This window comes from Macaca mulatta, chromosome 20 (genome assembly GCF_049350105.2).
Source record: "Macaca mulatta isolate MMU2019108-1 chromosome 20, T2T-MMU8v2.0, whole genome shotgun sequence".
NCBI classification, from domain to species: domain Eukaryota; kingdom Metazoa; phylum Chordata; class Mammalia; order Primates; family Cercopithecidae; genus Macaca; species Macaca mulatta.
The window spans coordinates 62,793,067-62,818,574 of NC_133425.1; the positions used below are offsets into that span (position 1 = coordinate 62,793,067).

The following is a 25,508-nucleotide window of genomic DNA, read 5'->3' on the forward strand; positions in this document are numbered from 1 at the left end:
TGGGCCCCAGGGGGATGCTGCTCGCTGCCCAGCAGCGCTGGCCGAGGAGGAGTCGTGCCCCTCCCGTCTTGACCGCGCCCCCCGCAGACCCCCGCTCTTCACGCTGCTGGCTGCACGGGGGGGCCGTGGCCGCGCACCGCTCTGGATCTGGTGGGGGCGGTTTTGGGGAGGTTTGGGGGCGCGGACTCGAAGGAGTAGGTTGTGGAACTTGGGGGAGAGCTGCACTGGGGAATTTCCGGAGCTGGGACTGATTTAGGGAGGAAAGAGGAGGGAGTCCCCGACTACGAGAGTCCGGGGCAGGGTCTCGGAGCCCGGACCTGGCTTGGGGGTATCGGAGCCGGGATTGGGGGGAGCGAGCCCCACGTGCCTGTGACGCGGGGGCGCCCGGTAGGTGGCGGCGGCGACGCGGGGCCGGCGGCCGTGCGGTGCCGGGAGGGCGGCTGGGCAGGCTGCAGGATGCTGCGCGCCGCCCTGTCCCTGCTCGCGCTGCCCCTGGCGGGGGCGGCCGAAGAGCCCACCCAGAAGCCAGAGTCCCCGGGCGAGCCTCCCCCAGGCTTGGAGCTCTTCCGCTGGCAGTGGCACGAGGTCGAGGCGCCCTACCTGGTGGCCCTGTGGATCCTGGTGGCCAGCCTGGCCAAAATTGGTGAGTGCGTGTGTGCGTGCGCCAGGTCGACGGTCAGCTGCGGACCCGCCCCCAACACCCTCACCTCCTCGGTCCTCAGATTGGGGCTTGCTTCTTGCACGGTGCTGGGACTTAGGTTTGGATTCCACAAATCCGAGCTCTCGCCCAGTTCCTGCGTCGCCTCCTGTGGGTCCCTGGTCCCTGTCTTCTCCCCTGGGAGCTCTGAGGATTTACCTTTCTGAAGGGCTGACCCTCGCTCTCCCCAACTCCATCTGTAGGCTCCTTTGCCCTCTCCGCTCCCCTGTTCCCCTTGCAGTAGGCCCTCTTCAGTCTGGTCTCTCCCCCACCAATCCCCAGCCTCCCAGAAACCTCTGTCACCGGTGAGGACGTGTGGGGACATTGAGGGGAGGGTGTTCTCCCACGAACACAGGCATCCTGGTTCTGAAAAAGCAGCCTCCCCTGGAGACCACGTCCGAGTGTCCATTCCCTTGGGAAACTACACTGCCACTTTTCCTCCAGCTCTCCCCTGCTGCCCACTTAAAGCTGCTGCCTTCTTGTGCCTGTGTGGGGGGCCCCCCCAGCCCGGTTCAGGTCCACATTCTTCCCACTTCAGGGTATAAGAAACTTCCATGTATGGGGGCCTTCCTGTGTGCTGCCTACCCTAGATGCTTTCATACATCCAACCTCTTCAGTCCTGACAGCATTGAAGGCTGTGCTTCAGACTTCTTTTTCCCTGAATAGAGCTGCTTTTGCTTGCTTGCATCTGCTCCTTCCTCCTCCCTTCTGAGCAGCCAGTGGTCCCTCCTCCCACCAGAGACCCTCCTCCTTCTCTCTGTTGTGCAGGCTCTGCTGTGGGGGTGACTAATTATAGCTGAGCGTTGCTACTCTCTCCCCATGGATGCCGGCACAGCCTGTACTCCAATCTCACCAATACAGCCTTCATGGAGGAATCACCCAGAGCCTAGAAATTGCCCCCCTTCTCCACAGGGACACTGCTCGGGGGTAAGGGGGCTGGGCAGGAACAGAACTTTCCACTCTGCTGTGGCAGCCTAAGATTAATAATGGAAAGTAGAACTCAATATGCCTTCGGGGAGCATGGTTCTGTGGGGCTTAGATCACAGGGCTGGGGTTAATGCATAAACAGATGAAGATAAAATGGGGTCCCTGAAGGAGAGAAGTGGAAGACCAAAGTAGTAACAAGTACAGAGAGATCTATGACCACGTTCACCTTAGAGGCCCAGCAGCAATGACAGTAAGAGTGGAAGGAGCCTCAGATTTGGAGCCAGCAATTGGGTTTGCTGAGAAGTCTGTGAGTTGCAGAAGAGTTCCTGTCTTAGGGCTTATAGCAACAACTGTAGTTTTCCCCATAAATCATGGTTCTTTTTCTAGTTTGGATGACATCTTCTATGGAAGTGGGAGAAGAAAGCCTCGTTTTCACAAGCCAAAGAAAATCCTAGAATGAGAGAAAAGGTAGAGCATTCAGGAACACCTTCCCCCAGCTTCATTGCTAGACTTTTTCCCTTTTATTAAACAAATATCTACGTAGAACTCACTATGTGCCAGGCACTGTTCTAGGCCCTTTGGGTACAGCTTCCAAAGGGCACTGTCTTGGCATAGGGTCTCACACAGGCTAATTTAGAGGTCTGCTTCCCCAGCACCCCAGGGATCATGTAGAGAGAGATGTGTTCACCTGTGGTCTGAGGACTTAAAGGAGAGCCAAAGAGTTTATTTTAGAGGACAAAAGTAGGAGTGGCAATAGTGTTAGAAACCCTTTTCTTCTCTCCTCCTACAGACAGAACTATTCTATTTAATTAACATTTGGTGTGTGTCTAACATACTATGTGTCTGACATTATGCTAGGCACATTTGCATACTTTATATCATTTTATCCTCACCCTTGATACTGGGTATTTTTCCTATGTTACAGAAGAAGAAAATAAAGTTGAAGTAAGTTAAATAATTTGCCTGAGATCACACAGAATGTGCTAAGGCTGGAAGAAGACTTGGAGATCTTGTGACTGCTAAAGCCAAAGTTTAAAAAACTACGCAGTCCTGAGTGAGCCCATATAATGAAAGGCACATTGGGCTAGGAAGTCTACACAGCTCCTAGGAGGTATAATATACATTCTGGTCCAGTTAAGGAGTGAGGACATTATAATAGGTAACATTTATTGAGTGCTTACTGTAAATTAGTGTGCTAAGTGCATTTGAGTAGATTGTCTTTCTTTTTTTTTTTTTTTTTGTGACAGAGTCTCACTCTGTCACCCAGGCTGGAGTGCAGTGGCATGATCTCAGCTCATGGCAACCTCTGCCTCCCAGATTCAAGTGATTCTCCTGCCTCAGCCTCCCAAGTAGCTGGGACTACAGGCACCCACCATCACGCCCTGCTAATTTTTGTATTTTTAGTAGAGACAGGGTTTAGCCATGCTGGCCAGGCTGATCCAGAACTCCTGACCTCAAGTGATCTGCCCACCTTGGCCTCCCAAAGTGCTGGGATTACAGGTGTGAGCCACTGCGCCCCACCTGCAGACTGTCTTTTTTAGTGGTCACAATAATCTCATGAGATCATTATTGTTTTTACTCCCATTTCGCTGATGAGAAAACTGAGTCAGAGACGTTAAGTGATTTGCCCTAAGATCACAGAACTAGGCTTTGAATCCAAGCAACTTGTCTCCAAAGGCCCTGATTTTTACAGCTATCTTATATATAAAAAGATACCAGGTAGCATTTGCTGAGGTTCAAATAATGGCTATGGATAAGGATGTCAGAGAAAGGTGAGGTCCCCTGAAGATGAAAGTATAAAGGAAGGGACACTTCTAGAAGGGGAAAAAGCAGTAAAGGCCTAGGTTACCATGGTGTGACAGGAGCACTAAGAAACAGATGACTTTGACTGCAAGAGAGGGTTTGTAGCCCTGGAGATTGGAAATTTTAGAAATCTTACATATTTCTCCTCCCTTGGTCCCAGTCTTAGAAGGTTGGCCAGGTGCAGTGGCTCACGCCTGTAATCCCAGCACTTTGGGAGACCAAGGCGGGTGGATCATGAGGTCAGGAGTTCAAGACCAGCCTGGCCAACATAGTGAAACCCCGTCTCTATTAAGAATACAAAAAAATTATCTGGGCATGGTGGCGCATGCCTGTAGTCCCAGCTACTTGGGAGGCTGAGGCAAGAGAATCACTTGAACCCAGGAGGTGAAGGTTGCAGTGAGCTGAAATCGCCCTACTGCACTCCAGCTTGGGCAACAGAGTGAGACTTCGTCTCAAAAACAAAAACAAAACAAAACAAAAAAAACCTGGGAGGTCATAGGCCTGTTTGTGGGAGGATATTCCATAAACTGATCTATCCTGTACTCTTTTTGCATTGCAGTATTTCACCTGTCTCGGAAAGTAACATCTCTGGTCCCTGAGAGCTGCCTGCTGATTTTGCTGGGCCTGGTGCTAGGGGGCATTGTTTTGGCTGTGGCCAAGAAAGCTGAGTACCAGCTGGAGCCAGGCACCTTCTTCCTCTTCCTGCTGCCTCCTATTGTGTTGGACTCAGGCTATTTCATGCCTAGCAGACTGTTCTTTGACAACTTGGGTGCCATCCTCACCTATGCCGTGGTAGGCACACTCTGGAATGCCTTCACAACAGGCGCTGCCCTCTGGGGCTTGCAGCAGGCTGGACTTGTAGGTGAGTGACCCTAAGACCTGGGCTTTGCCGGACCCATCACCCCTCTCCCTTCTCCTCAAGCTCTGGAGGTCCATGCTGGTGTGAGCCATGCCCTGAAAACTCCATCCTAGGTCCCTCCCTCTGGAGTGCAAGGCAGTGCTCCCGATGGGGTTCAGGCCTCATCTAGGTCTCTGCCAGTCTGGGCTTCTGCAGCATAACAGCTGAGCAGGAGCCTGGCTCCCAGCTGTGTGTGGGCTGCCAAGGCTGGGGAGCCTGCGTTACCACTCTGTTGCCTCCTGCCCTCTGTTACCACATTGCCACTTGCCAGCCCTGCTCCCCTGAGGCACAGCTGCACATCATTTCTGCAAGGGCCTTCTGTCCTGGCTCTCCCCAGTCCAGGTCAGGGTGGTTTTCTGTTTTTATTATTATTATTATTTTCTTAACTATATGTTGTCTAGAATAAATTCATTATTTTAAAACATTTATTTTTTAAGTAAATATAATAGGTATTTAAAAAATAAATAACTATTATAAATCCATCAAATGCTGGCACTACACTGGGTTTTCTCTCCTTACCTATCCCACTGACTCTTCATAGCAAACCTTTTGTGTAGTTTGTCACATTTAATGGATGAGGAAATAGAGCCCCTTACATTTGTTTGCTATCAGGTCCAAGGTTAGCAGAAGAGGTCTGTTTTTTGTTGTTGTTGTTGTTTCTTGTTTTTTTGAGATGGAGTCTCACTCTTGTCCAGGCTGGAGTGCAATGGCATGATCTTGGTTTACTGCAACCTCCACCTCCTGGGTTCAAGCAGTTCTCCTGCCTTAGCCTCCTGAGTAGCTGGAATTACAAGCATGTGCCACCACACCCGGCTAATTTTTGTATTTTTAGTAGAGATGGGGTTTCACCATGTTGGCCAGGCTAGTCTTGAACTCGTGAGCTCAGGTGATCTGCCCGCCTTGACCTCTCAAAGTGCTACGATTACAGGCGTGAGCCACCGCACCTGGCATCAGGTCTGTTTTACTGAGGCTTTTTGCCTTTAGGTTGCCCTCTCTTGCTACCTTCTTTATTTCCTAACGCAAGAAATTCATTCAACCCTCAAGGTTGATGATTCACACTTTTTCCAAGGTATTACAAGAAAATGTTTACAATTGCTACCTGGGACTCTAACCTGGTTTCCCTATTGAGGTAGTGAACTATTTGGGGCAGGAAGGGAAGGGAGGACATCAGATCATAATAACAGTAATAGATAATAATATCTTTTGGGTGCTTAGTATATGTTAGGCATTGGCTAACTAAGGAAATTTTATTAGTCTCAATTGTAGACTAGTAAGTCTCAATTGGAGACTCATGGAGAAACTGGGGCTCATAGAAATTATATGACATATTCAAGTCCCATCTGTGGTGCTTTTCTTACTATATTCAGTCCTCCACCCCTGCTGAGAATTGTGTCACATCCCTTTGGCTAGGAACCACAGGTATGGGAGAAAGCACTCTTTTGTTATTCTCCCTAACAAAAATAGTTGGCAGCCAATTTCCATTTGCTGGTAGTCATTATTACTGTTGCTACAGTGTTTTCTCCCTATTTTATTATTTTTTTTTTTTTGAGACTGAGTCTCACTCTGTCACCTGGGCTGGAGTGCAGTGGCACGATCTCGGCTCACTGCAGCCTCCGCTTCCCTGGTTCAAGTGATTCTCCTGCCTCAGCCTCCCAGGTATCTGGGATTACAGGCATGCACCACTGCACCTGGCTACTTTTTATATTTTTAGTAGAGACAGGGTTTCACCATGTTGGCCAGGCTGGTCTTGAACTCCTGACCTCAGGTGATCCAGCCGGCCTCGGCCTCCCAAAATGCTGGGATTATAGTCGTGAGTCACTGTGCCTGGCCTTTTTCCCTATTCTAAATGGCTGGGTTGAGTTTTGAAACAATCTTGTGAGGCAGGCAGATGAGGAGGCATGGCTTAAGGTAAGCCATATGACAGTGACAGAACCAGCATCATACAGTTGGTAAGTGGCAAAGCCAGGCCTTAGGCATAGGTAGTCTTTTGATCTGCAGGCTGATGCTGTCTTTGCCAGCCCAAGTCCTCTTTGGGCTTCCTTGTTGTATCAGCAGGGGTGGAGCTTGGGCTTGTCCCAGGGCGTGCTGCAGGAGACTGGGTCGTCTTCAATGACTGGCCTGTTCTACATGTGTCCCTTAATAGCCCCTAGGGTGCAGGCTGGCTTACTGGACTTTCTGCTGTTTGGGAGCCTCATCTCGGCGGTGGACCCCGTGGCCGTGCTAGCTGTCTTTGAGGAGGTGCACGTCAATGAGACTCTCTTTATCATCGTCTTTGGCGAGTCCCTGCTCAACGATGCAGTCACCGTGGTGAGCGTGCTCAGCTGACTGCCATTCCCTGACCCCAGGCTGCATGCTCTGACCAGCTAGGGGTCTGTGCAGACTCAGACCCTTCCCGTGGGTCCCCTGGGGGCAGAAATATGCTGTCTGCTTTCACTGTCTCCCAGCAGTCCCAGTTGCTGCCTTCCCACCTCACTGCTGACTCTCCTCTTCTCGCTCAGGTGCTGTACAAGGTCTGCAACTCCTTTGTGGAGATGGGCTCTGCCAACGTGCAGGCCACTGACTACCTGAAGGGAGTCGGTCAGTATTTCCCTGCTCCCAGCTGGCACTGGAGGTCTGCCTCCCCTGGGTTGCTGAGGCCCTCCCACCCCACATCAGGACAGAGGAGGCTATTCGGGTTGCCTCATCTCCTCCACTCCTCTATAGATAAATGGGGTCTGGGAGGGGCTTGCCAGGGATCCTGGCTCTGGGTTTTGAGCTCCTGGAAGTGCGGTGGGCATCATCTCTCACTCCCTGCCAGGCAGCAGTCTTGTCAGCCCAGGTAGGGTCCAGGCCAGGGGTCATGCTGACAACCCACTCCTCCCCCAGCCTCCCTGTTTGTGGTCAGTCTGGGCGGGGCAGCCGTGGGCTTAGTCTTTGCCTTCCTCCTGGCCCTGACCACACGCTTCACCAAGCGGGTCCGCATCATCGAGCCGCTGCTGGTCTTCCTCCTCGCCTACGCAGCCTACCTCACTGCTGAAATGGCCTCGCTCTCCGCCATTCTTGCGTGAGTTCTGGGGGCCTTGCAGGCAGATAGCTGGGAGGGGGCACTGGAGATGGTTGCCCCTCATAGGGACACAGGCAGGAACTTCAGGAGTCCATAGGTTTCCCTGAGCCCTTGTGGTAGTGGGAGCCTCAAACTCTCCTGGGGAGTCAGTAAACCTCAGGCAATATTTCAGGAGCTGCCTCCAGAACTGTCCTCAGCACCCTCAAACTCTCTGGGTATAGGCTGGGCTGGAAATAGACTTCAAGGCCTGGGGCCGCCAGCTCTGGAGGCCATAGCACTTCAGAAGGTGCATCAGAGAGCCCGCTAGTCAGAGCACATTCCTCCCACCTTCCCTTCCAGGAGACACTGAGTGGGAAGCCTGGAGATCTGGACGATTAGCCCAGCACTACCACTCAGTCTTCAGGCCTCCCTGGGCTTCAGCTTTGAGAGTCTGACATCCTGTGATGGGCAATGCCCCCTCCTGCAGTATGCTCAAACCCCAGAGGCTAAGCACCCTGGAACCCTTCCCCACTTGCCCTGTCTCTCCATCCTCTCCCAGGGTAACCATGTGTGGCCTGGGCTGTAAGAAGTATGTGGAGGCCAACATCTCCCATAAGTCACGCACAACTGTCAAATATACAATGAAGACTCTAGCCAGCTGTGCTGAGACCGTCATCTTCATGCTGCTTGGCATCTCAGCTGTGGACTCTTCTAAGTGGGCCTGGGATTCTGGGCTGGTGCTTGGAACCCTCATCTTCATCCTGTTCTTCCGAGCCCTCGGTATTGCTGGCACCTTCTGCTTTCCCACTCTCCTACCTGTCCCGCCCCTCCCCGCAGCTCATCTCCCCATCTGGGTCCACATCCTTGTCAATTCCTAAGCCTCCTCTTGTTGCTCACTTGTCCCAGTCCCTGTTAGACTTCAGCCCAGATACGTGGTGCCATCCACTCCTGCGTCCTCCACTCCCAACGCTTTGCTCCCACTGGCCTCCCTCCCGCTGTAGGCGTAGTCCTGCAGACCTGGGTGCTGAATCAGTTCCGGCTAGTCCCTCTGGACAAGATTGACCAAGTGGTGATGTCCTATGGGGGCCTGCGGGGGGCTGTGGCCTTTGCTCTCGTCATCCTACTGGATAGGACCAAGGTCCCTGCCAAGGACTACTTTGTAGCCACCACTATTGTAGTGGTCTTCTTCACAGTCATCGTGCAGGTGGGAGTGCCCACAAGGCTGGGTAGGGAGAGGGTTGGGCAGGCCCTGGGGGAGTCTTGAAGCCTATGGGACAGGGGCTTCTCTTCCCACTGGGAGATGGAGGGCCCTGACTTCCCAGACCTTGAGTGCAGTGGGGTGGGGGTACTGAAGCTGAAGCCTCATTATGGGGAGAGAAAGGCAGCAGGGAAATGAATAGGAATAGGGCAGGGCTCACCTCCTGCCTGTCCATAGGGCTTGACCATCAAGCCACTGGTCAAATGGCTGAAGGTGAAGAGGAGTGAGCATCACAAACCCACCCTGAACCAGGAGCTGCATGAGCACGTGGGTACCAGAACCCCAGCCCTCGCCTGTGCCTCTCGACCTTCTCCTATTTTGGGCAGAGTCCTGATCCAGTCCCCCTACCCACCCCCCTTCTAGACTTTTGACCACATTCTGGCTGCAGTGGAGGACGTTGTGGGGCACCATGGCTACCACTACTGGAGGGACAGGTGAGGGAGCTGCCCCGAGGCTCCTTCAGCAGCAGCAGCCCCACCAGCCAGGGAAGCACGGGGGATGTGCCACACTTCTGAGAAGGGACAGAGCCAGGTTCAGGCTGGGTGACCTCTGCCTGAAACCCCTCAGTGGCATCCCAGTGCTCTCAGGTTAAGACAAGGCTCCCCAGCGTGGCCTGCTTGGCCCTGCATGGTTTGGCAACTGCCAGACTCCAGCCTCGTCGTGCTCTGCTCTGTCTTTAACTGTCTGCCTGCTAATTCCATGGACCCTGCCTTACAGCCTCAGGACCCACCATGTTCCCCCAGCCTGGCCACTGGGACCTTCTCTCTACTAGAACACTCCTTCACCTCCCTCTCACTTACTCAACTTCGATTCATCCTTCACAACTCATCATAGGCTTCAATTGTTTAGGGAGGCCTTCCCTGGCCTCCCTGGCTAGGACATACCTGTGTCATATTCTCTAATTATCCTTTGTAGTTCTTGTCATGGTTGCAATTTTACAGTAATTTGTAATAATTTCAATTACTGTCAGGCTTTCCCATGACACTGTAAATTCCATGAGGGCGGGACTAGCCTTGAGATTCTCTCTGGCTGAGGCCCATATCTAAAAAGCCAGGCCAGTGCTGACAGTGTCCTTGCCCCGTCTGAGGAAGGGCCACCTGGCCAGGCCTTGGGAATGGGACTCAGGGCCGGGCCTGGCATCCTCTGTAGGTGGGAGCAGTTTGACAAGAAATACCTGAGTCAGCTACTGATGCGACGGTCAGCTTACCGCATCCGGGACCAGATCTGGGATGTGTACTACAGGCTCAACATCCGGGATGCCATCAGCTTTGTGGACCAGGTGGGCCAGCAGCTACCAGGTGGGCCCGTGGTGGGTAGGCAGATGGGCAGCAGAGCAGGACAGAAAGGGGTGGTAAGCAGGCTGGCCCTGAGCAGGGAGTTGGGAACTCCCAGCTGGCTCCATGGTCTGGTGAAGTGGCAGTGGCAGGAAGCAGCTGGGTCTGGTGCTGACATTCAGAGTCTGGCAGGCAGTCCAGAGAGGTGGGAAATAACTGGACTCTGGAGTCAGCAGATGTGGCTCAACCATTATCACTTCCAAGCTTGTGACCTTGGGTAAGTCACACTCTCTGAGCCTATTTCCTTAGCTGTAAGAAAGCAGGCATAAGAGGCTGGGCACGGTGGCTCATGCCTGTAATCCCAGCACTGTGGGAACCTGAGGTGGGTAGATCACTTGAGGTCAGGAGTTTGAGACCAGCCTGGCCAACATTGTGAAATCCTGTCTCTACTAAAAATACAAAAACTAGCCAGGCGTGGTGTTGCATGCCTGTAATTCCAACTACTCGGGAGACTGAGGCAGGAGAATCGCTTAAATCTGGGAAGCAGGCTGGGTGCGGTGGCTCACACCTGTAATCCCAGCACTTTGGGAGACCAAGGCGGGTGGATCATGAGGTCAGGAGTTCGAGACCAGCCTGGCCAACATAGTGAAACCCCGTCTCTACTAAAAATACAAAAACTAGCCAGGCATGGTGCTGGGCACCTGCAGACCCAGCTACTTGGGAAGCTGCAGCAGGAGAATTGCTTGAACCCTGGTGGAGTTTGCAGTGAGAATGCAGTGAGCTGAGATTATACCACTGCACTCTAGCCTATGTGACAGAGCGAGACTCCGTCTCAAAAAAAAAAAAAAAAAAAAAAAAAATCCGGGAAGCAGAGGTTGCAATGAGCCGGGATTGTGCTACTGCACTCCAGCCTGGGTGACAGAGTGACTCTGTCTCAAAAAATAATAATAGGCCGGGTGCGGTGGCTCACGCCTGTAATCCCAGCACTTTGGGAGGCCGAGGCGGGTGGATCACGAGGTCAGGAGATCGAGACCATCCTGGCTAACACAGTGAAACCCCATCTCTACTAAAAATACAAAAAATTAGTCGGGCGTGGTGGCGGGCACCTGTAGTCCCAGCTACTTGTGCGGCTGAGGCAGGAGAATGGCATGAACCCGGGAGGCAGAGGTTGCAGTGAGCCGAGATTGTACCACTACACTCCAGCCTGGGTGACAGAGCAAGACTCTGTCTCAAAAATAATAATAATAATAATAAATAATAATAATAAGATACAAAGCAGGCATAAGAGTACCTATGTTATAGATTTTGTGAATTCGATATGCAAAGTGCCTAGCACAGTACCTGGCATGTCAAAAGAGTAAACTAAGTGTTCATTATTATTATTTTCTTTATTACCCCTGACTCCTGGGCAACCCTCCATCTGATTGGCGGCTGAACTTGGTCTTGATGCCCGCAGGGAGGCCACGTCTTGTCTTCCACAGGTCTCACTCTGCCTTCTATGCCCAGCCGCAATTCTGTGGCAGAGACTTCTGTCACCAACCTGCTGTGAGTCTTTGAGCCCCATCCCCTTCCTCATATTCCTCTCCATTGTGCCCTTTCTCTGAATCCCTTCTGGGGGAGATTTGTCAGCATCTTTGCATCTGCCCTTCTCCTGGCCTGTGCCTCCTGCCCCCTCCCCAGCACATGTGTCCCCTGCTTCCGGCAGGAGGGAGAGTGGCAGTGGAGCATGTCTGGATCTGCAGGTGATTGACACGGTACGCAGCGGCCGGGATCGTGAGGATGCTGTGATGCATCATCTGCTCTGCGGAGGCCTCTACAAGCCGCGCCGTAGGGTGAGAGCAGGCAGCATCGGGATTTTGAGGGGGTGGAGGTGGTCTGAGGAGAGCTTAAGAGGCAGTTGGTGCCAGCTTGTTGGAGAGCTGCAGATGCCCAGCTAAAGAGTGTGGGTTTCAGCCGGGTGCAATGGCTCACGCCTGTAATCTCAGCACTTTGGGAGGCCAAGGTGAGTGGATCACTTAAGGTCAGGAGTTCGAGACCAGCCTGGCCAACATGGTAAAAGTGAAACCCCATCTCTACTAAAAGTACAAAAATTAGCTGGGTGCGGTGACACGTGCCTGTCATCCCAGCTACTCGGGAGGCTGAAGCAGGAAAATCACTTGAACCCGGGAGGCAGAAGTTGCAATGAGCTGAAGTCTCACCACTGCACTCCAGCCTGGGCGACAGAGCAAGATTCCATCTCAAAAAAAAAAAAAAAAAAAAAAGAGTGTGGGTTTTATCTCATCAGTAATAAGAAACCTCTGCTTTATTTTTATTTTTTGGAGAAAGGGTTGACGTAATACAAGCACTGTTTAAGGATACCTTCTCTGGTAGCAGAGTGCAGATCAAATTGGAGGGGGTGAGTTGAGAAGCTGGGAGAGCCAGTTGGGAAGCTGGAGTGAAATATTGTGGATTAGGGCTGGGCGGTGGGAAGGGAAAGGGGCACATAGGCCTAGGTGATTGGCTCTGATGGTGAGAGGAGGAGGAGGAGACAGAGTACTGGGGCCCTTGAGGGTTACTGGAGAATGATGGGGTCACAGACAGAAGCAAGAGCACTGAGGAAGCCTCCTAGACCAGCTTAGCCTATGGAAGGTAGGCATCTGTTTTAAATAATGGGAGTTAGTCCAATGCAGATCATGAAGCTTTACAGCTGGAAAGGCCCAGCTCATCCAGGAGAGAATCTGTTGCAACCCCACAAGAGGGCAGCAAGCCATTACCTTGCACCTTTCTAAAATGGGAAGCCGGCTGTCACCAGTTCTGGCAGTTTCAACAATCAAAGCTCTTACTACTGTTGAAACAGAATTGGCCTCCTTTAACTTGCACCCACTGGTCCTGATTTGACTCTTTGCAGCTCTGCAGAATAAATCTTCTAAAATTTCAAGACAGTTCCCTTTCACACAGGCTGTCTTGCCCTCAGGCCAGCATCTCTTACCTCCTGGTATGTCTTCTCTGGACTTAAAAAAACAAGACCCAGAATGGAAGTTGCTATTCTAGCTGTGGCTGGCCAGGGAAGGACCTAGAAGCTCTCTCACCATTCTAGTTCTAGAACTTGCTATTTCTCTTCCCAGAGCCCAAGATCCCTCCAGCCTTGGCTCACCACTCTGGGGCCCCACATTGTCCTTAGAAGCTGCTAAACTCCCAGGTCTTCCTCAGTTAATGGCTGGCAGACCCTGACTCACCTCAGCCTATGGGGATTTTAAAAAACATTTCTTATTCAAAATTCCAGTAGAGTGAATAAAATAACTCATATTGATCTATCAACTAGCTCTGAAAAATCAGTGCATGATTAATTCTATTACATTCTGCAGCCCTACCACATCCCGCCCACACTTTATCTTAAAACAAACTCCAGACATCATATCACATCATCTCAGAATATTTCAGTATGTCTCTCTAGGTGGCAAGAACTCTTACATCCAGTCAGTATTCAATAAGTATCTTTTTTCCAGCTGGATGTTCAAATCAGGGTCTAAATAAGTCCACACTTAGCATTTGAGAAATATGTCTCTTTGTTTTAAAAAATCTATAATAGTTCTTTTTCCCCTCTCTATCTCCCTTGCTATTTATTTATTGAAGAAGCTGGATACTTTGTCTTGGAGAATTGCACATTTTCTAGATTTTGCTGACTGTGTTCCAGTGGTGTTGTTTAACATGTTCCTCCGTTCCCCATATTTCCTGGTTGTTAAATCTAGAGGCCTGATCAGATTCAGGGACATTCAATAGGTATGCTATATATTTTCTGTGGTGTCACATCAGGAAATACACAATGATTTGGTGTGTGGGGTGTGTGTGTGTGTGTGTGTATGTGGTGTTTGTGTATAAGATTGGTCAATGGGTTCAGTCCAATCAGTTCATGTGTAGTCTGTTTTTCAAAAATCTGGAATAAGTTTGTGTGTATCCTGTTAAATGTCATCTTACTTGCTTTAGTCCATCATCCCATTGTTTGGTTCCTATGTCTGCCACCAAATGTCTCCTTCTTAGATTCATATCATCTGAAAATTTGTAAAGACTGTTAACTTTGTATTCATCCAAATCCACATAAACATGTTGAACAGGATAGAGCTGAGGACAGAGCCCTGTGGCATGCTACTAAAGACTTTCCTCCAGACTGACATGGATCAAGCATTTTTGGGGTATGGTAACTCAACTAGTTCTGAATCCACTTAGTATGATAACACAATCCACAATTTCTCATCTTCATCGAAATACCATTAGAGAGAGACAGAGATATCTAGTATGCAGTTAGAAGGATTACAGTTTAATAGAGAGATAAGGGCTGGAGAGAGATTTGGAAGCTCCATATCAGGTTTTGTCACCTGGCTACCATAGAATCCCCTGGGGAACTTCCTGGCTTCACCTGGAGATTCTGATTCTGTAGTTTGGAGTGGGACTAAGAATCTGTGTTCTTACTAGGTTCCCCAGGTGATTCAAATGCAGCTGGTCTGATGACTGATGTTGGGGGACCACAGATCTGTATCACTGGGATATCTGGGGCGGAGAGAATGGATAAGTTTTCTGGGGAGAGTGTTTCGTGGGGCGGGAGGAGAGCTAAGGATAACACTGAGGAGTGCACATGCGGGAAAAGGAAAGAGAGCCAAAGACAAGGAACTCTTGGAGAAGCAGTGGCAGGTGGTGCCTCAGGCCTGGGGCAGAAAGAGGGCTAGATGCTGTGCAGAGGCCTGGCCAGCACCTAGGCAGAGCCCACAGCACTGGTGACCAGCGAGAAGGCAGCACTGTGGAGTTGTGGACCCTGGAGTTGCATTTCTGGTATTTAAGGAAGTAGTGGGTAGGAGAGAAAGTGTCAGAATCAAATTATAAAAGTGTAGCAGCAAAATGGAGACAATGGTGTTCAGGGGAAGACATTCTTTAAGGAGGCAAGGGCAGGAGCTTGAAAACAGAGGGGAGGGAACCAAGTGGTGAGGGAAGGAGTGAAGATACAGGAGAGTGGATAAATAGGAGGCAGCAGGAACTGCTGGAGGCAGGAAGGAGGGAACTGAGCAATGTGGAGGCCGGGGCTGGGCAGCAATGAGCCTTGTGAAGGAGATGGACCCCTTCTCCCCAGGAGAGAGGGTGCCTCCTGGTGCAGAGTTAGAGGAGGAGGACAGATGGGAGACTTGAAGGGGGCTCTTAGAACTGGTTCAGGGAAGCAGAAAATATGAGATAAAGGGACCAGACTTGGGATATGAGGCAAGATAAGATGATTTGGCAGGCGCTGGGCAGTATTTCAGGGGATTACCAGTAGATGATGAAAAGGTCCTAAGCAGGGAGGGTAGAGGCAGAGGCAGTCTAGATGAGTGTGTAGTGGACTTGGTGTTGATAAGGGTTAAAAAGAGCATGGCCAGGCACCGTGGCTCATGCCTGTAATCCCAGGACTTTGGGAGGCCAAGGCAGGCGGATCACCTGAGGTCAGGAGTTTGAGACTAGCCTGGCAACATGGTGAAATCCTATCTCTACTAAAAATACAAAAATTAGCCGGGCGTGGTGGTGGGAACCTATAATCCCAGCTACTTGGGAGGCTGAGGCAGGAGAATTGCTTGGACCCCAGAGGCAGAGGCTGCAGTGAGCAGAGATCATGCCATTGCACTCCAGCCTGGGTGACAAGAGCAAAACTCTGTCTCAAAAAAAAAAAAAAAAAGATGATGGGGGTGATCCTGAATTATTGGGACTGAGAAGGTCCAGGGTGTCAGGGGAAATAGTTATGAAAGTTCAAAGTGCAGCCCAGAATATCATGGTGGTGGATGTAGAAATGGCTAGATGGGAGATTCCAGCTGGAGAAAGGATCCTGTGGTGTAACTAGAAGGGGGCAGGTAGGCTGGATGTGTGGGAGAAGCTCAGATAAATGGAGGTACAAAGAAGAAAATGTCCCCTATGTTGTCACAGTAGCGGAACAAGACAGAGGGTCACCTTCAAACCAGAGAGAATCGGGAAAGGTTGGCAAGGGATGGGGAAGGCCAGGTTTGGGGGAATAAGTTCTGGGATAAAGGGAAGCTTTTCCCAGGGAACTGAGAACACAGTGTCTCTGGCTGGGTTCCTGTTGTATTTTTTGTTTTGTTTTTCAATCCATTGTTAATTCTGGAAAAGCTGGGCTGGCAGGGCCTGTGGTGAATATGTTGGGGCTGTGGCCTGGGGTTCCTGTGGGAGGCCAAGGCATCCGTCCTCATAGCCAGGCGGGGCTGTCATTGCCAGTACAAAGCCAGCTGCAGTCGCCACTTCATCTCAGAGGATGCGCAGGAGCGGCAGGACAAGGAGGTCTTCCAGCAGAACATGAAGCGGCGGCTGGAGTCCTTTAAGTCCACCAAGCACAACATCTGCTTCACCAAAAGCAAGCCGCGACCCCGCAAGAATGGCCGCAGGAAGGCACGTCTTCCCTCAGGGACTCCTCTTCGGAGCTGGAGGCTGACAGCATGCAGATTTGAGCCCCCAAGTATTAGGATCCAGCTTAGGGGGACCCCCAGTTGGACAGTCCTCAGGGACTTGATGACTACAGCAGTTTGAGTTCCCTTTTAGATGTTCCTGGAGCCCCAGAAGTAAGGTGAGACCTTCAGAGGGAGAGCAGCCTCTTGGCCATGTGGTCACCTGCTGGGAGGCAGCAGGGCCTCCTACCAAAGATGAAAAAGGCAGGAGAAAAGGAGATTCCTTTGAGGGGCAGCTCCATGAGCTCCTAAGTCAGCCCAGGCTGATGCATCCAGATTTCTTGCTGGGGCATGGGTCACTCTTGCCTGGTTGGCCAAGGGATGGTAGAACCACTGGGACTGACACAAATTCCCTCCCCTGCTGGGTTAGGAAAACTTGTCCTGTTGACCCCACCAGATGACAGGGTTGGGGTGGGAAGTTGGGGCCAGAGGCTCAAGTTTTCTTTCTTGGTCCTCAGAAGGATGGAGTGGCAAATGCTGAGGCTACAAATGGGAAACCTCGAGACCTGGGCTTTCAGGACACAGGCAAGCAGGGAGCAGTGTGGGATTGAGGATGGGAGGGAGGAGGGAAAGGGCTGGGGCTCACCAGCCAGAATCCTGGATGACCCGCTGTAGGGTGCATTAAGCACTGTGAACTGGGGCTCTTCCTCCAGGGACTTGATTTCCAAGTTGGAAATGTTCAAAGCAGTAATTAGACAATGTGTGACAGGAGTCATCTGATTGCTAACTATGGGTTATAGGCCCCGAGGACTTGGAAAAGGTGTCATGGAGAAGGGGGAGCTTGGTCTGAGCCTTGGAGGATGGGTGGACCCTGGGGCCCAGGGTCCTGTCTGCAAAGCCAATTTTGTTTTGTTTTTTGAGATAGAGTCTCACTCTGATGCCCAGGCTGGAGTGCAGTGGTGCCATCTTGGCTCACTGCAACCTCTGCCTCCCAGGTTCAAGAGATTCTCTTGCCTCAGCCTCCCAAGTAGCTAGGATTACATGTGCATGCCACCACACCTGGCTAATTTTTTTTTGTATTTTTGGTAGAGACAGGGTTTCACGTTGCTGGCCTGACTGGTCTTGAACGCCTGACCTCAGGTGATCTGCCCGCCTCAGCCTCCCAAAGTGTTGGGATTACAGGCATGAGCCACCGCACCTGGCTGCAAAGCCAGTTTTGTATGAGCTGAATGTTGATGGGCCTTCCAGCAATCCAAGTGCTCATGTTTCCAGTGGATCGTGGGATTTGGGGCTGAAAGAAGAGGATGGGGGAGCTGGAAAGTGTAGTCCTCATGGCTTCCTCTGAGGACTTAGCTTCCTCTGGTCACCTCCTTGGGCTCTGCAATGTCAACTTCTCTCCCTCCCAAGTCCCCACCTCTTAGGCCAGTGCTTGAAACAGCCAGAGGAGAAAGCAGGTGTCTCTGCCAACATGTGTTCTGCCTAGGGAGACAGCGAGCTGGCTTGGGACTGTGCAGTCCCAACAGGCAGCTGCCAACCCAGGCCACCTGACTCTGCTCTTTTCACTGTCCAGCTGCTGTGATATTAACCGTGGAGTCTGAGGAGGAGGACGAGGAAAGCGACAGTTCAGAGACAGAGAAGGAGGACGATGAGGGGATCATCTTTGTGGCTCGGGCCACCAGTGAGGTTCTCCAAGAGGGCAAGGTCTCAGGTAATGGCTTCCTCCCTGCCCACCTCCCTTCTGGAACAAGCTGGTTTCCTTTCTCTTCACTCATGGCCTCTACTCCAGACAACTCCCTTTTCCTATTCACTAGTTTATTCCTATTCACTAGTTTTCCTATTTCCTAGAATAGTTTTCCTCTTCACTAGTTTATTCATGCCAGCATTTGCAGAGCATCTTCTTCATACCAGATGCCCAACATAGGTGATATTCAACTCTCACAACAACCAAGATGGGGAAACTGAGCTCAGAGAGATTAAGAGACTTGTGACTTGTCCAACATCACACAGTAGAACCAGAATTTGAAGCTGACTCATCTGACTCCCAAGCCCACAGCCTTTCTTTTTTAAATTTATTTATTTTATTTGAGACAGAGTTTGCTCTTGTCATCCAGGCTGGAGTGCAGTGGTGCAATCTCCGCTCACTGCAACCTCCAGCTCCCAGGTTCAAGCAATTCTCCTGCCTCAGGCTCCCGAGTAGCTGGGATTACAGACATGCACCCCCAAGCCTGGCTAATTTTCATATTTTTAGTGGAGATGGGGTTTCACCATATTGGCCAGGCTGGTCTTGAACTCCTGACCTCAGGTGATCCACCTGCCTTGGCCTCCCAAAGTTCTGGGATTACAGGTGTCAGCCACCATGCCCGGCCTTTTCTTTTCCTTTTTTTTTTTTTTTTTTTTTTTTTAATGCCATTTTTGCATTGCTATAATCTTTTGTTGTTGTTGTTTTTTTTTTTTTTTGAGACAGGATCTCACTCTGTCACCCAGGCTGGATCATGGATTGCACAATGGCATGATCATGGCTCACTGCAGCCTTGATCTCCAGGGCTCAAGTGATCCTCCCACCTCAGCTTCCTGAGTAGCTGGGACTAGCACACCCAGCTCTTTTTTTTTTTTTTTTTTTTTTTTTTTGAGATCCGTTTTCGCTCTTGTTGCCCAGGCTGGAGTGCAATGGCGTGATCTCGGCTCACGGCAACCTCCGCCTCCTGGGTTCAAGTGATTCTCCTGCTTTGGCCTCTCAAGTAGCTGGGATTACAGGCATGTGCCACCATGCCCAGCTAATGTACTTTTAGTAGAGATGGGTTTTCTCCATGTTGATCAGGCTGGTTTTGAACTCCTGACCTCAGGTGACTCGCCTGCCTTGGCCTCCCAAAGTGCTGGGATTATAGGCATAAGCCACCATGCTTGGCACCCAGTTGATTTTTTAAGATGTTTTGTAGAGATGAGGTTTCACTGTGTTGCCCAGGCTGGTCTCAAACTCCTGGCAATCTTCCCTCCTTGGCCTCCCAAAATGCTGGGATTACAGGTATGAGCCACCATGCCCACTCATATCCTTTCAAGGCCATGCTGCTTCCCTTTATAGTCTAGTGAGGAACAGGAGGTGGTGAGCAAACCATGGGCTCTGTTGAGACCCATGCCCTCAAGTAGAGCCCCAGGTGAAGGTGGCAGCCTGATCTGGGAGAGGAACCTAAATTCGTCAAAATGGAGTTATTGTGGACAAAAATACAGTATATAAGCATGTTTATGTATGTATAGAGACCTAATTCACTCATAATGTTAGTATCACTGATGGTTGGCACCCTCAAGTGTCTTTAAAATTTATTATAGAAAATTTCAAAATATACAATCTTAGAACTATAAAATAAACTCCCATCTATCCGTTACCCAGCTTCAACAATTACCTACTCATAGCCAATCTTATTTCACCTAAGCCTCACCTATGCTCCTCCCTCAACTATTCCTTTGATGCAAGTCTCAAATATCGTATCACTTTATCAATAAATACTTCAGTACGTATCTCTAAAAGATAAGGATTCTTTTTTTTTTTTCTTTTGAGACGGTCTCTCTCTGTCACCCAGGCTGGAGTGCAGTGGTGCGATCATAGCTCACTGCAGCCTTGAATGCCCCGGCTTAAGCAGTCCTTTTGCCTCGGCCTCCCGAGGAGCTGGGACTACAGGCACACACCATCATGCTCAGCTATGTTTTTTTTTTTTTTTTTCTGGTAGCGATGAGGTCTTGTTATGTTGCCCAGGCTAGTCTTAAACTCCTGAGCTCAAGTATCTTTACTTCTCAGACTCCTAAAGTGATGAGATGAAAGACGTGAACTACCATACCTAGCCAGATAAGGATTTTTTTTTTTTTTTTTTTTTTGAGTTAGGATCTCTCTTTGACACCAGGCGAGAGTGCAGTGACTAGATCATGACTCACTGCATCCTCAACCTCCTGGGCTCAAGCCACTCCACCTGGCCTCAGATAAGGATTCTTGATGTGTGCCTATAGTCAACTGAGCCCAGGAGGCTGAGGCTGCAGTGAGCTATGATCACGCCACTACACTCCATCCTGGGCAACAGAACAAGACTCTGTCTCTTGGGGGACAAAAAAAAGAAAGGATTATTTTAAAAATATATAACCACAATGCTTTTACCATATCTAAAATCTGTCATCAAATATCATTGTTCGAATTTCCCTGGTTGTCTATATATATATATATATATTCACAGTAGGCTTGTTCAATGTCCCTTTTAACCTATAGCAGTGATTCTCAAGGGGGATGGTGGTGGAGTGATTTTGCTCCCCCAGGGGACATTTGGCAATGCCCAGAGACATTTTTGGTTGTCACAACTGGGGAGGATGGCCTTGGATTGAGGGGTAGAGGCGAGGGATGCTGCTAAACATCCTACAATGCACAGGATAACCCCCCACAGCAAAGGAGTAGCTGTCCCAAAATGTCAAGTATCAAGTTTGATGAACCTGATCCATAGGTTCCCCCAACCCCCTCCTTTTTTTTCTTCACAATGTATTTACTGAAGAAACCTGCTTATTTGTCCTACAGTCTTTCTCTGTCTGGATTTTGTTGATTGCATCCCCAAAGTGTCATTTAATATGTTTCTCTGTCCTTTAAATTTCCTTTAAACCAGTAAATCCACAGGCAGAGGCTCATACCTATAATCTCAGCACTTTGGGAGGCCAAGGTGTGCTGATCACCTGAGGTCAGGAGTTCAAGACCAGCCTGGCCAACATGGTGAAAACCTGTTTCTATTAAAAATAAAAATAAATAAAAATTAAAAAATAATAAAATAATTAGCCAGGCATGGTGGCAGGTGCCTGTAATCCCAGCTACTCTGGAGGCTGAGGCGGGAGAATAGCTTGAACCTTGGAGGTGGAGACTGTAGTGAGCTGAGATCGTGCCACTACACTCTAGCTTAGGTGACAGAGCAAGACTCCATCTCAAACAAACAAAAAAACTTCACCTCATGAATTATTTGGTTACTTTGAGGTACAGTTCACCCAGTAAATGCTTGATTCTTTCATTTGTCAGTTTTCAGACCAAAGAGTTCATTCCCTAGCAGCCTCTAAAGGTGAATACCAAAAGTTTTTTTGTTTTACACTTTTTGTTGTTGTTATTACATTTTAATATGCCAGATCTTTCAAGAGATACCATTTTACTTTTAATCATACCATCAATACATTTCACACATGTATTCAAGCAAGAAGCTTACTGGGCTGCTCAGGACTTTATCAATGAACAGATACAGGCTGTGCTTTACTTTGGAGAGCTGGGGTGGTTGGTGGCCACAGGGATTCTTTCCAGGTTTCTTCCTGCAGAACCTCAGGCTTCCTGTAATTCAGCCCCACCCCTGCAGTTCTGGGATTCTTAACTCAAGTCCCCTATACCTCGTCATCCCCTTTGCGGCAAAGCTCTGGCCTCCTGTTAGGTTTGCATGAGCTCACACTCCTGGGCTTTGTCCTACCAAAGGGCTGTGGTGGGTACTCAGGCAGGACGCCTAGCAGAAAAACCTTTGGCCTGCAGCCTCCAGGTGTTTCTTTCCCTCCCTGGTCGCTGGGCATTTCTCCCTCGCTGGTTGGCTGGGATGGGGCTTGGCAGGAGGCTGTTTCAGAGACCGGTGCTACAGTAGGGTGAGGGGACTGGAGATGGGGCTTCCTTCATGCCTGGCTCCTGCTTTCGCTATCTTCTTCTTATTTTTTATTTTCATTTATTTATTTATTTTTTAATTTTTTTTTTTAGATGGAGTCTTGCTCTGTTGCCCAGGCTGGAGTGCAGTGGCGCAATCTCGGCTCACTGCAACCTCTACCTCCTGGGTTCACGCCATTCTCCTGCCTCAGCCTCCCAAGTAGCTGGGACTACAGGCGCTTGCCACCGTGCTTGGCTAATTTTTTATATTTTTAGTAGAGATGGGGTTTCGCTGTGTTAGCCATGATGGTCTCGATCTCCTGACCTTGTGATCCACTCGCCTCGGCCTCCCAAAGTGCTGGGATTACAGGCGTGAGCCACCACACCTGGCCATTTATTTATTTTTTAGATAGAGTCTCACTCTTTTACCCAGGCTGGAGTGCAGTGGCGAGATTGTAGCTCACTGCAACCTCTGCCTCCTGGGTTCAAGCGATTCTCTTGCCTCAGCCTCCCGAGTATCTGGGATTACAGGCATGCGCCACTATGCCCGGCTAATTTTTGTATTTTTATTAGAGATGGGTTTTCATCATGTTGGCCAGGCTGGTCACTAACTCCTGAGCTCAGGTGATCCACCACTTTGGCCTTCCGAAGTGTTGGGATTACAGGCGTGAGCCATGGCGCTCGGCCAACTTTCCTTATTTTCATTTGTTCGATGAAAATAATGTTTGATTTCTTGAGCAACTACTGTGTGGCCGGCCTGTGCTAGGTGTTGCGGACACAGTGGAGAGTAAAACAGGCTGTGGTACTTCCCCTCAGCAAGACATTCATCAGATAATTGCACAAATGGATGGCAGATGGAAACTGTGGCATGAATTTATGAGAATGTGCTTATACTTGAGGTTTCCACTGTATTGGTAATGAGTTCATGCGTACTCTCTGTCCTCAGGAAACCTTGAGGTGTGCCCAAGCCCACGAATCATTCCCCCCTCCCCAACCTGTGCAGAGAAGGAGCTCCCCTGGAAGAGTGGGCAGGGGGACCTGGCAGTGTACGTGTCCTCGGAAACCACCAAGATTGTGCCTGTGGACATGCAGACCGGTTGGAACCAGAGCATCTCATCCCTGGAGAGCCTAGCATCCCCTCCCTGTAACCAGGCCCCAATTCTGACCTGCCTGCCTCCCCATCCACGGGGCGCTGAGGAGCCCCAGGCCCCTCTCCACCTGCCTTCTGATCCACGCCCTAGCTTTGCCTTCCCCCCAAGCCTGGCCAAGGCTGGCCGCTCCCGCAGTGAGAGCAGCGCCGACCTCCCCCAGCAGCAAGAGCTGCAGCCTCTCATGGGCCACAAGGACCACACCCATCTCAGCCCAGGCACCACTACCTCCCACTGGTGCATCCAGTTCAACAGAGGCAGCCGGCTGTAGCCCAGGGTCTCAGGGAGGAGCAGAAGGTGGAATCCCTGCAGGAAATGCTCCCTGGGCAACAGGTAGAGCCCTTGCAACTTGACATGGGGCCAGAGGGGCCTGGCTTGAAGTAGTAATTGGGCTTCCTTGGGGCTGGTCAGAGGGGTCACCTGAGCTGGTCTTCACAGGGGCCTTTCTCACCACCTCCCTGCTCCTAACCCCTGCCACTTTCTGTTTCAGTAAGGCCTCTACTGTGGCTCAGGACCCAGTCCAGGCCTTCTACGGGCTAGGCCCAGAGACTTGGGTTGCTGCTTTCCCTTCCCTAGTGGGTTTTTCCAGGGACTCTATAGGCAGCTGCTCCTGCTCCCAAAGCAAGGGCATCATTCCTATTCTTCAGTGGATGCCAGCCTCCCCTGCCCCCACTCCCTCCCCAGCACTGGGTCAGTGGTGTCCTGGCAGTGAGGCTCTGTGAGAGGAACCGGGGTGGGAGGTGGGGCAGGCCTCACCCTCGGGCTTTGCTGCCCTGTTGGGTCAGCTACCCATAGTCCATTTTTTAAGGGCGGTGGGAACTTCTGTCTCCACATCCTGCTTTAGTCCCTTCCCTTTGCTGCCAGGTATTGGGGTAATAGTTCCTCCTTTTCCAAGACCAAGGCCAGGAGGCTGGGTCAGGCTTCAGTTCAGGCCTGTTGCTTAACTGGGGTCACCCTGGGATCTGCTGCTCTGGTCTAAGTCCGGACCTTTCTGATCCTTGGGTCTGGGTTTTTTGAGGAGGGGACATAGTGGCCTCTGGGCTGCAATGTCACTACCTGAACATTCCCCAAACAGAGAAGGAACCCAGCATCTCAGGGCCACTGCTCCACTGCTCTGGGGGCTGGGATGCCTGGCTAAGCAGGGGCTGACAGCAGGTGACTTTCCAAGGGTCAGCACCTGCCTTGTGTTTTGTACCTTGAACCTAAGATACATTAAACATCTCTCAGATGGATGGGTGTCTTGTGTCCATGTGTCAGAGCATTCTTAGGGTGGGGGGCAACAACAGGGGCATCTGGTGAAGGAGGTGAGAACCCAACTGCCTGCCCCAGGGATTGAGAATGGAGGGGAATCCTAAGCAGGACTGTTCATCCTTCTGGTCCCATCATGTGTTCCCCAATACTTTCCCAATATTGTCCCCTTAGCAGGGATCCTGCCATGGTAGTCGAGGGGATCACTGTTTTGGCATGGAGTTACAGAACTAGAAGTCTACAAAATGAGAAAGGCTAGCAGGGAAAGACCCCAGAGGTCAGGTGCCAAGCTGCCCTGATGCAGCACCCCACATACCTAGGACCAGATGAGCATTTCTTGAAAACCTGGATGCAGGTACAGGACACGTGAACATAGGTGGCCTTTTGCACATAACAGATGGGAAGGCAATCTCAAGGGCTCACGGGATTTGGTTACCCCGAGTGTTTATTTTTTATTTTTGGAAACAGGATTTTGTTCCATCACCCAGTCTGGAGTGCAGTGTCACAATCAGCTCACTGCAGCCTGGAACCCCTGGGCTCTAGGAATATTCTCGGCGCAGTCTCCCAAGTAGCTAGGACTACAGGTGTGTACCACCATGCCTGCTAAATTTTTAATTTTTGTTTTTATTATATTTATTTATTTTTAGAAACAGGATCTTACTCTGTCACCCAGGCTAGAGTGCAGTGGCGTGATCTCGGCTCACTGCAACCTCCACCTCCTGGGTTCAAGCAATTCCGTCTCAGTCTCCTAAGTAGCTGGGACTATAGGCACATGCCACCGTGCCTGGCTAATTTTTTGTATTTTTAGTAGAAATGGGGTTTCACCATGTTGGCCAGGCTGGTCTCGAACTCCTGACCTCAAGCGATCTGCCTGCCTCAGCCTCCCAAAGTGCTGGGATTACAGGTGTGAGCCACTGCACCTGGCATATATATATACATATGTACACAAACACACACACACACATATATATATATATTTTTGGAGGTAGGGTCTCACAATGTTGCCCAGGCTGTTCTTGAACTCCTGACCTCAAATAATCCTCCTGCTTTGGCCTCCTCTAGAGTTGGAATTACAGGTGTGAGCCACCTCACCTGGCCATCTCTGAGTGTTTATGATGCAAAGCAGATAGTGTGGGGTCCAGAAACACGAATAGAAATCCCTAGATGGCCGGGTGCGATGGCTCACACCTGTAATGCCAGCACTTTGTGAAGCTG

General features: G+C 50.5%; 1 protein-coding gene and 1 long non-coding RNA gene across 7 annotated transcripts; one reads left to right on the forward strand and one right to left on the reverse strand.

The window, feature by feature from the left end:
- Positions 1–389: 389 nt before the first annotated feature.
- On the forward strand, positions 390–24,277 carry SLC9A5 (solute carrier family 9 member A5). Of its 6 annotated transcripts, XM_028840781.2 has the most exons (17): positions 390–643; positions 1,466–1,624; positions 3,987–4,289; positions 6,469–6,632; positions 6,824–6,902; positions 7,191–7,368; positions 7,907–8,127; positions 8,349–8,551; positions 8,783–8,872; positions 8,969–9,039; positions 9,755–9,884; positions 11,336–11,424; positions 11,585–11,711; positions 16,102–16,272; positions 16,787–16,853; positions 17,839–17,976; positions 22,844–24,277. In XM_028840781.2, the coding sequence occupies exons 3-17, from the start codon at positions 4,166–4,168 to the stop codon at positions 23,314–23,316; spliced, it is 2,325 nt and encodes a 774-aa protein (XP_028696614.1). In that variant the 5' UTR covers positions 390–643; positions 1,466–1,624; positions 3,987–4,165; the 3' UTR covers positions 23,317–24,277. The 6 variants fall into 6 exon arrangements, with proteins under 6 accessions (XP_028696614.1, XP_014981872.1, XP_077840294.1 ...); XM_015126386.2 differs by lacking the exon at positions 1,466–1,624; XM_077984168.1 differs by lacking the exon at positions 1,466–1,624 and having other exon boundaries at positions 16,790–16,853.
- LOC144337638 (uncharacterized) lies at positions 14,153–19,229 on the reverse strand. Its single transcript, XR_013411014.1, has 2 exons — positions 19,143–19,229; positions 14,153–15,287 (listed from the first exon to the last, which is right to left on the reverse strand). It is a non-coding gene; the product is annotated as an uncharacterized LOC144337638 (long non-coding RNA).
- Positions 24,278–25,508: the final 1,231 nt, after the last annotated feature.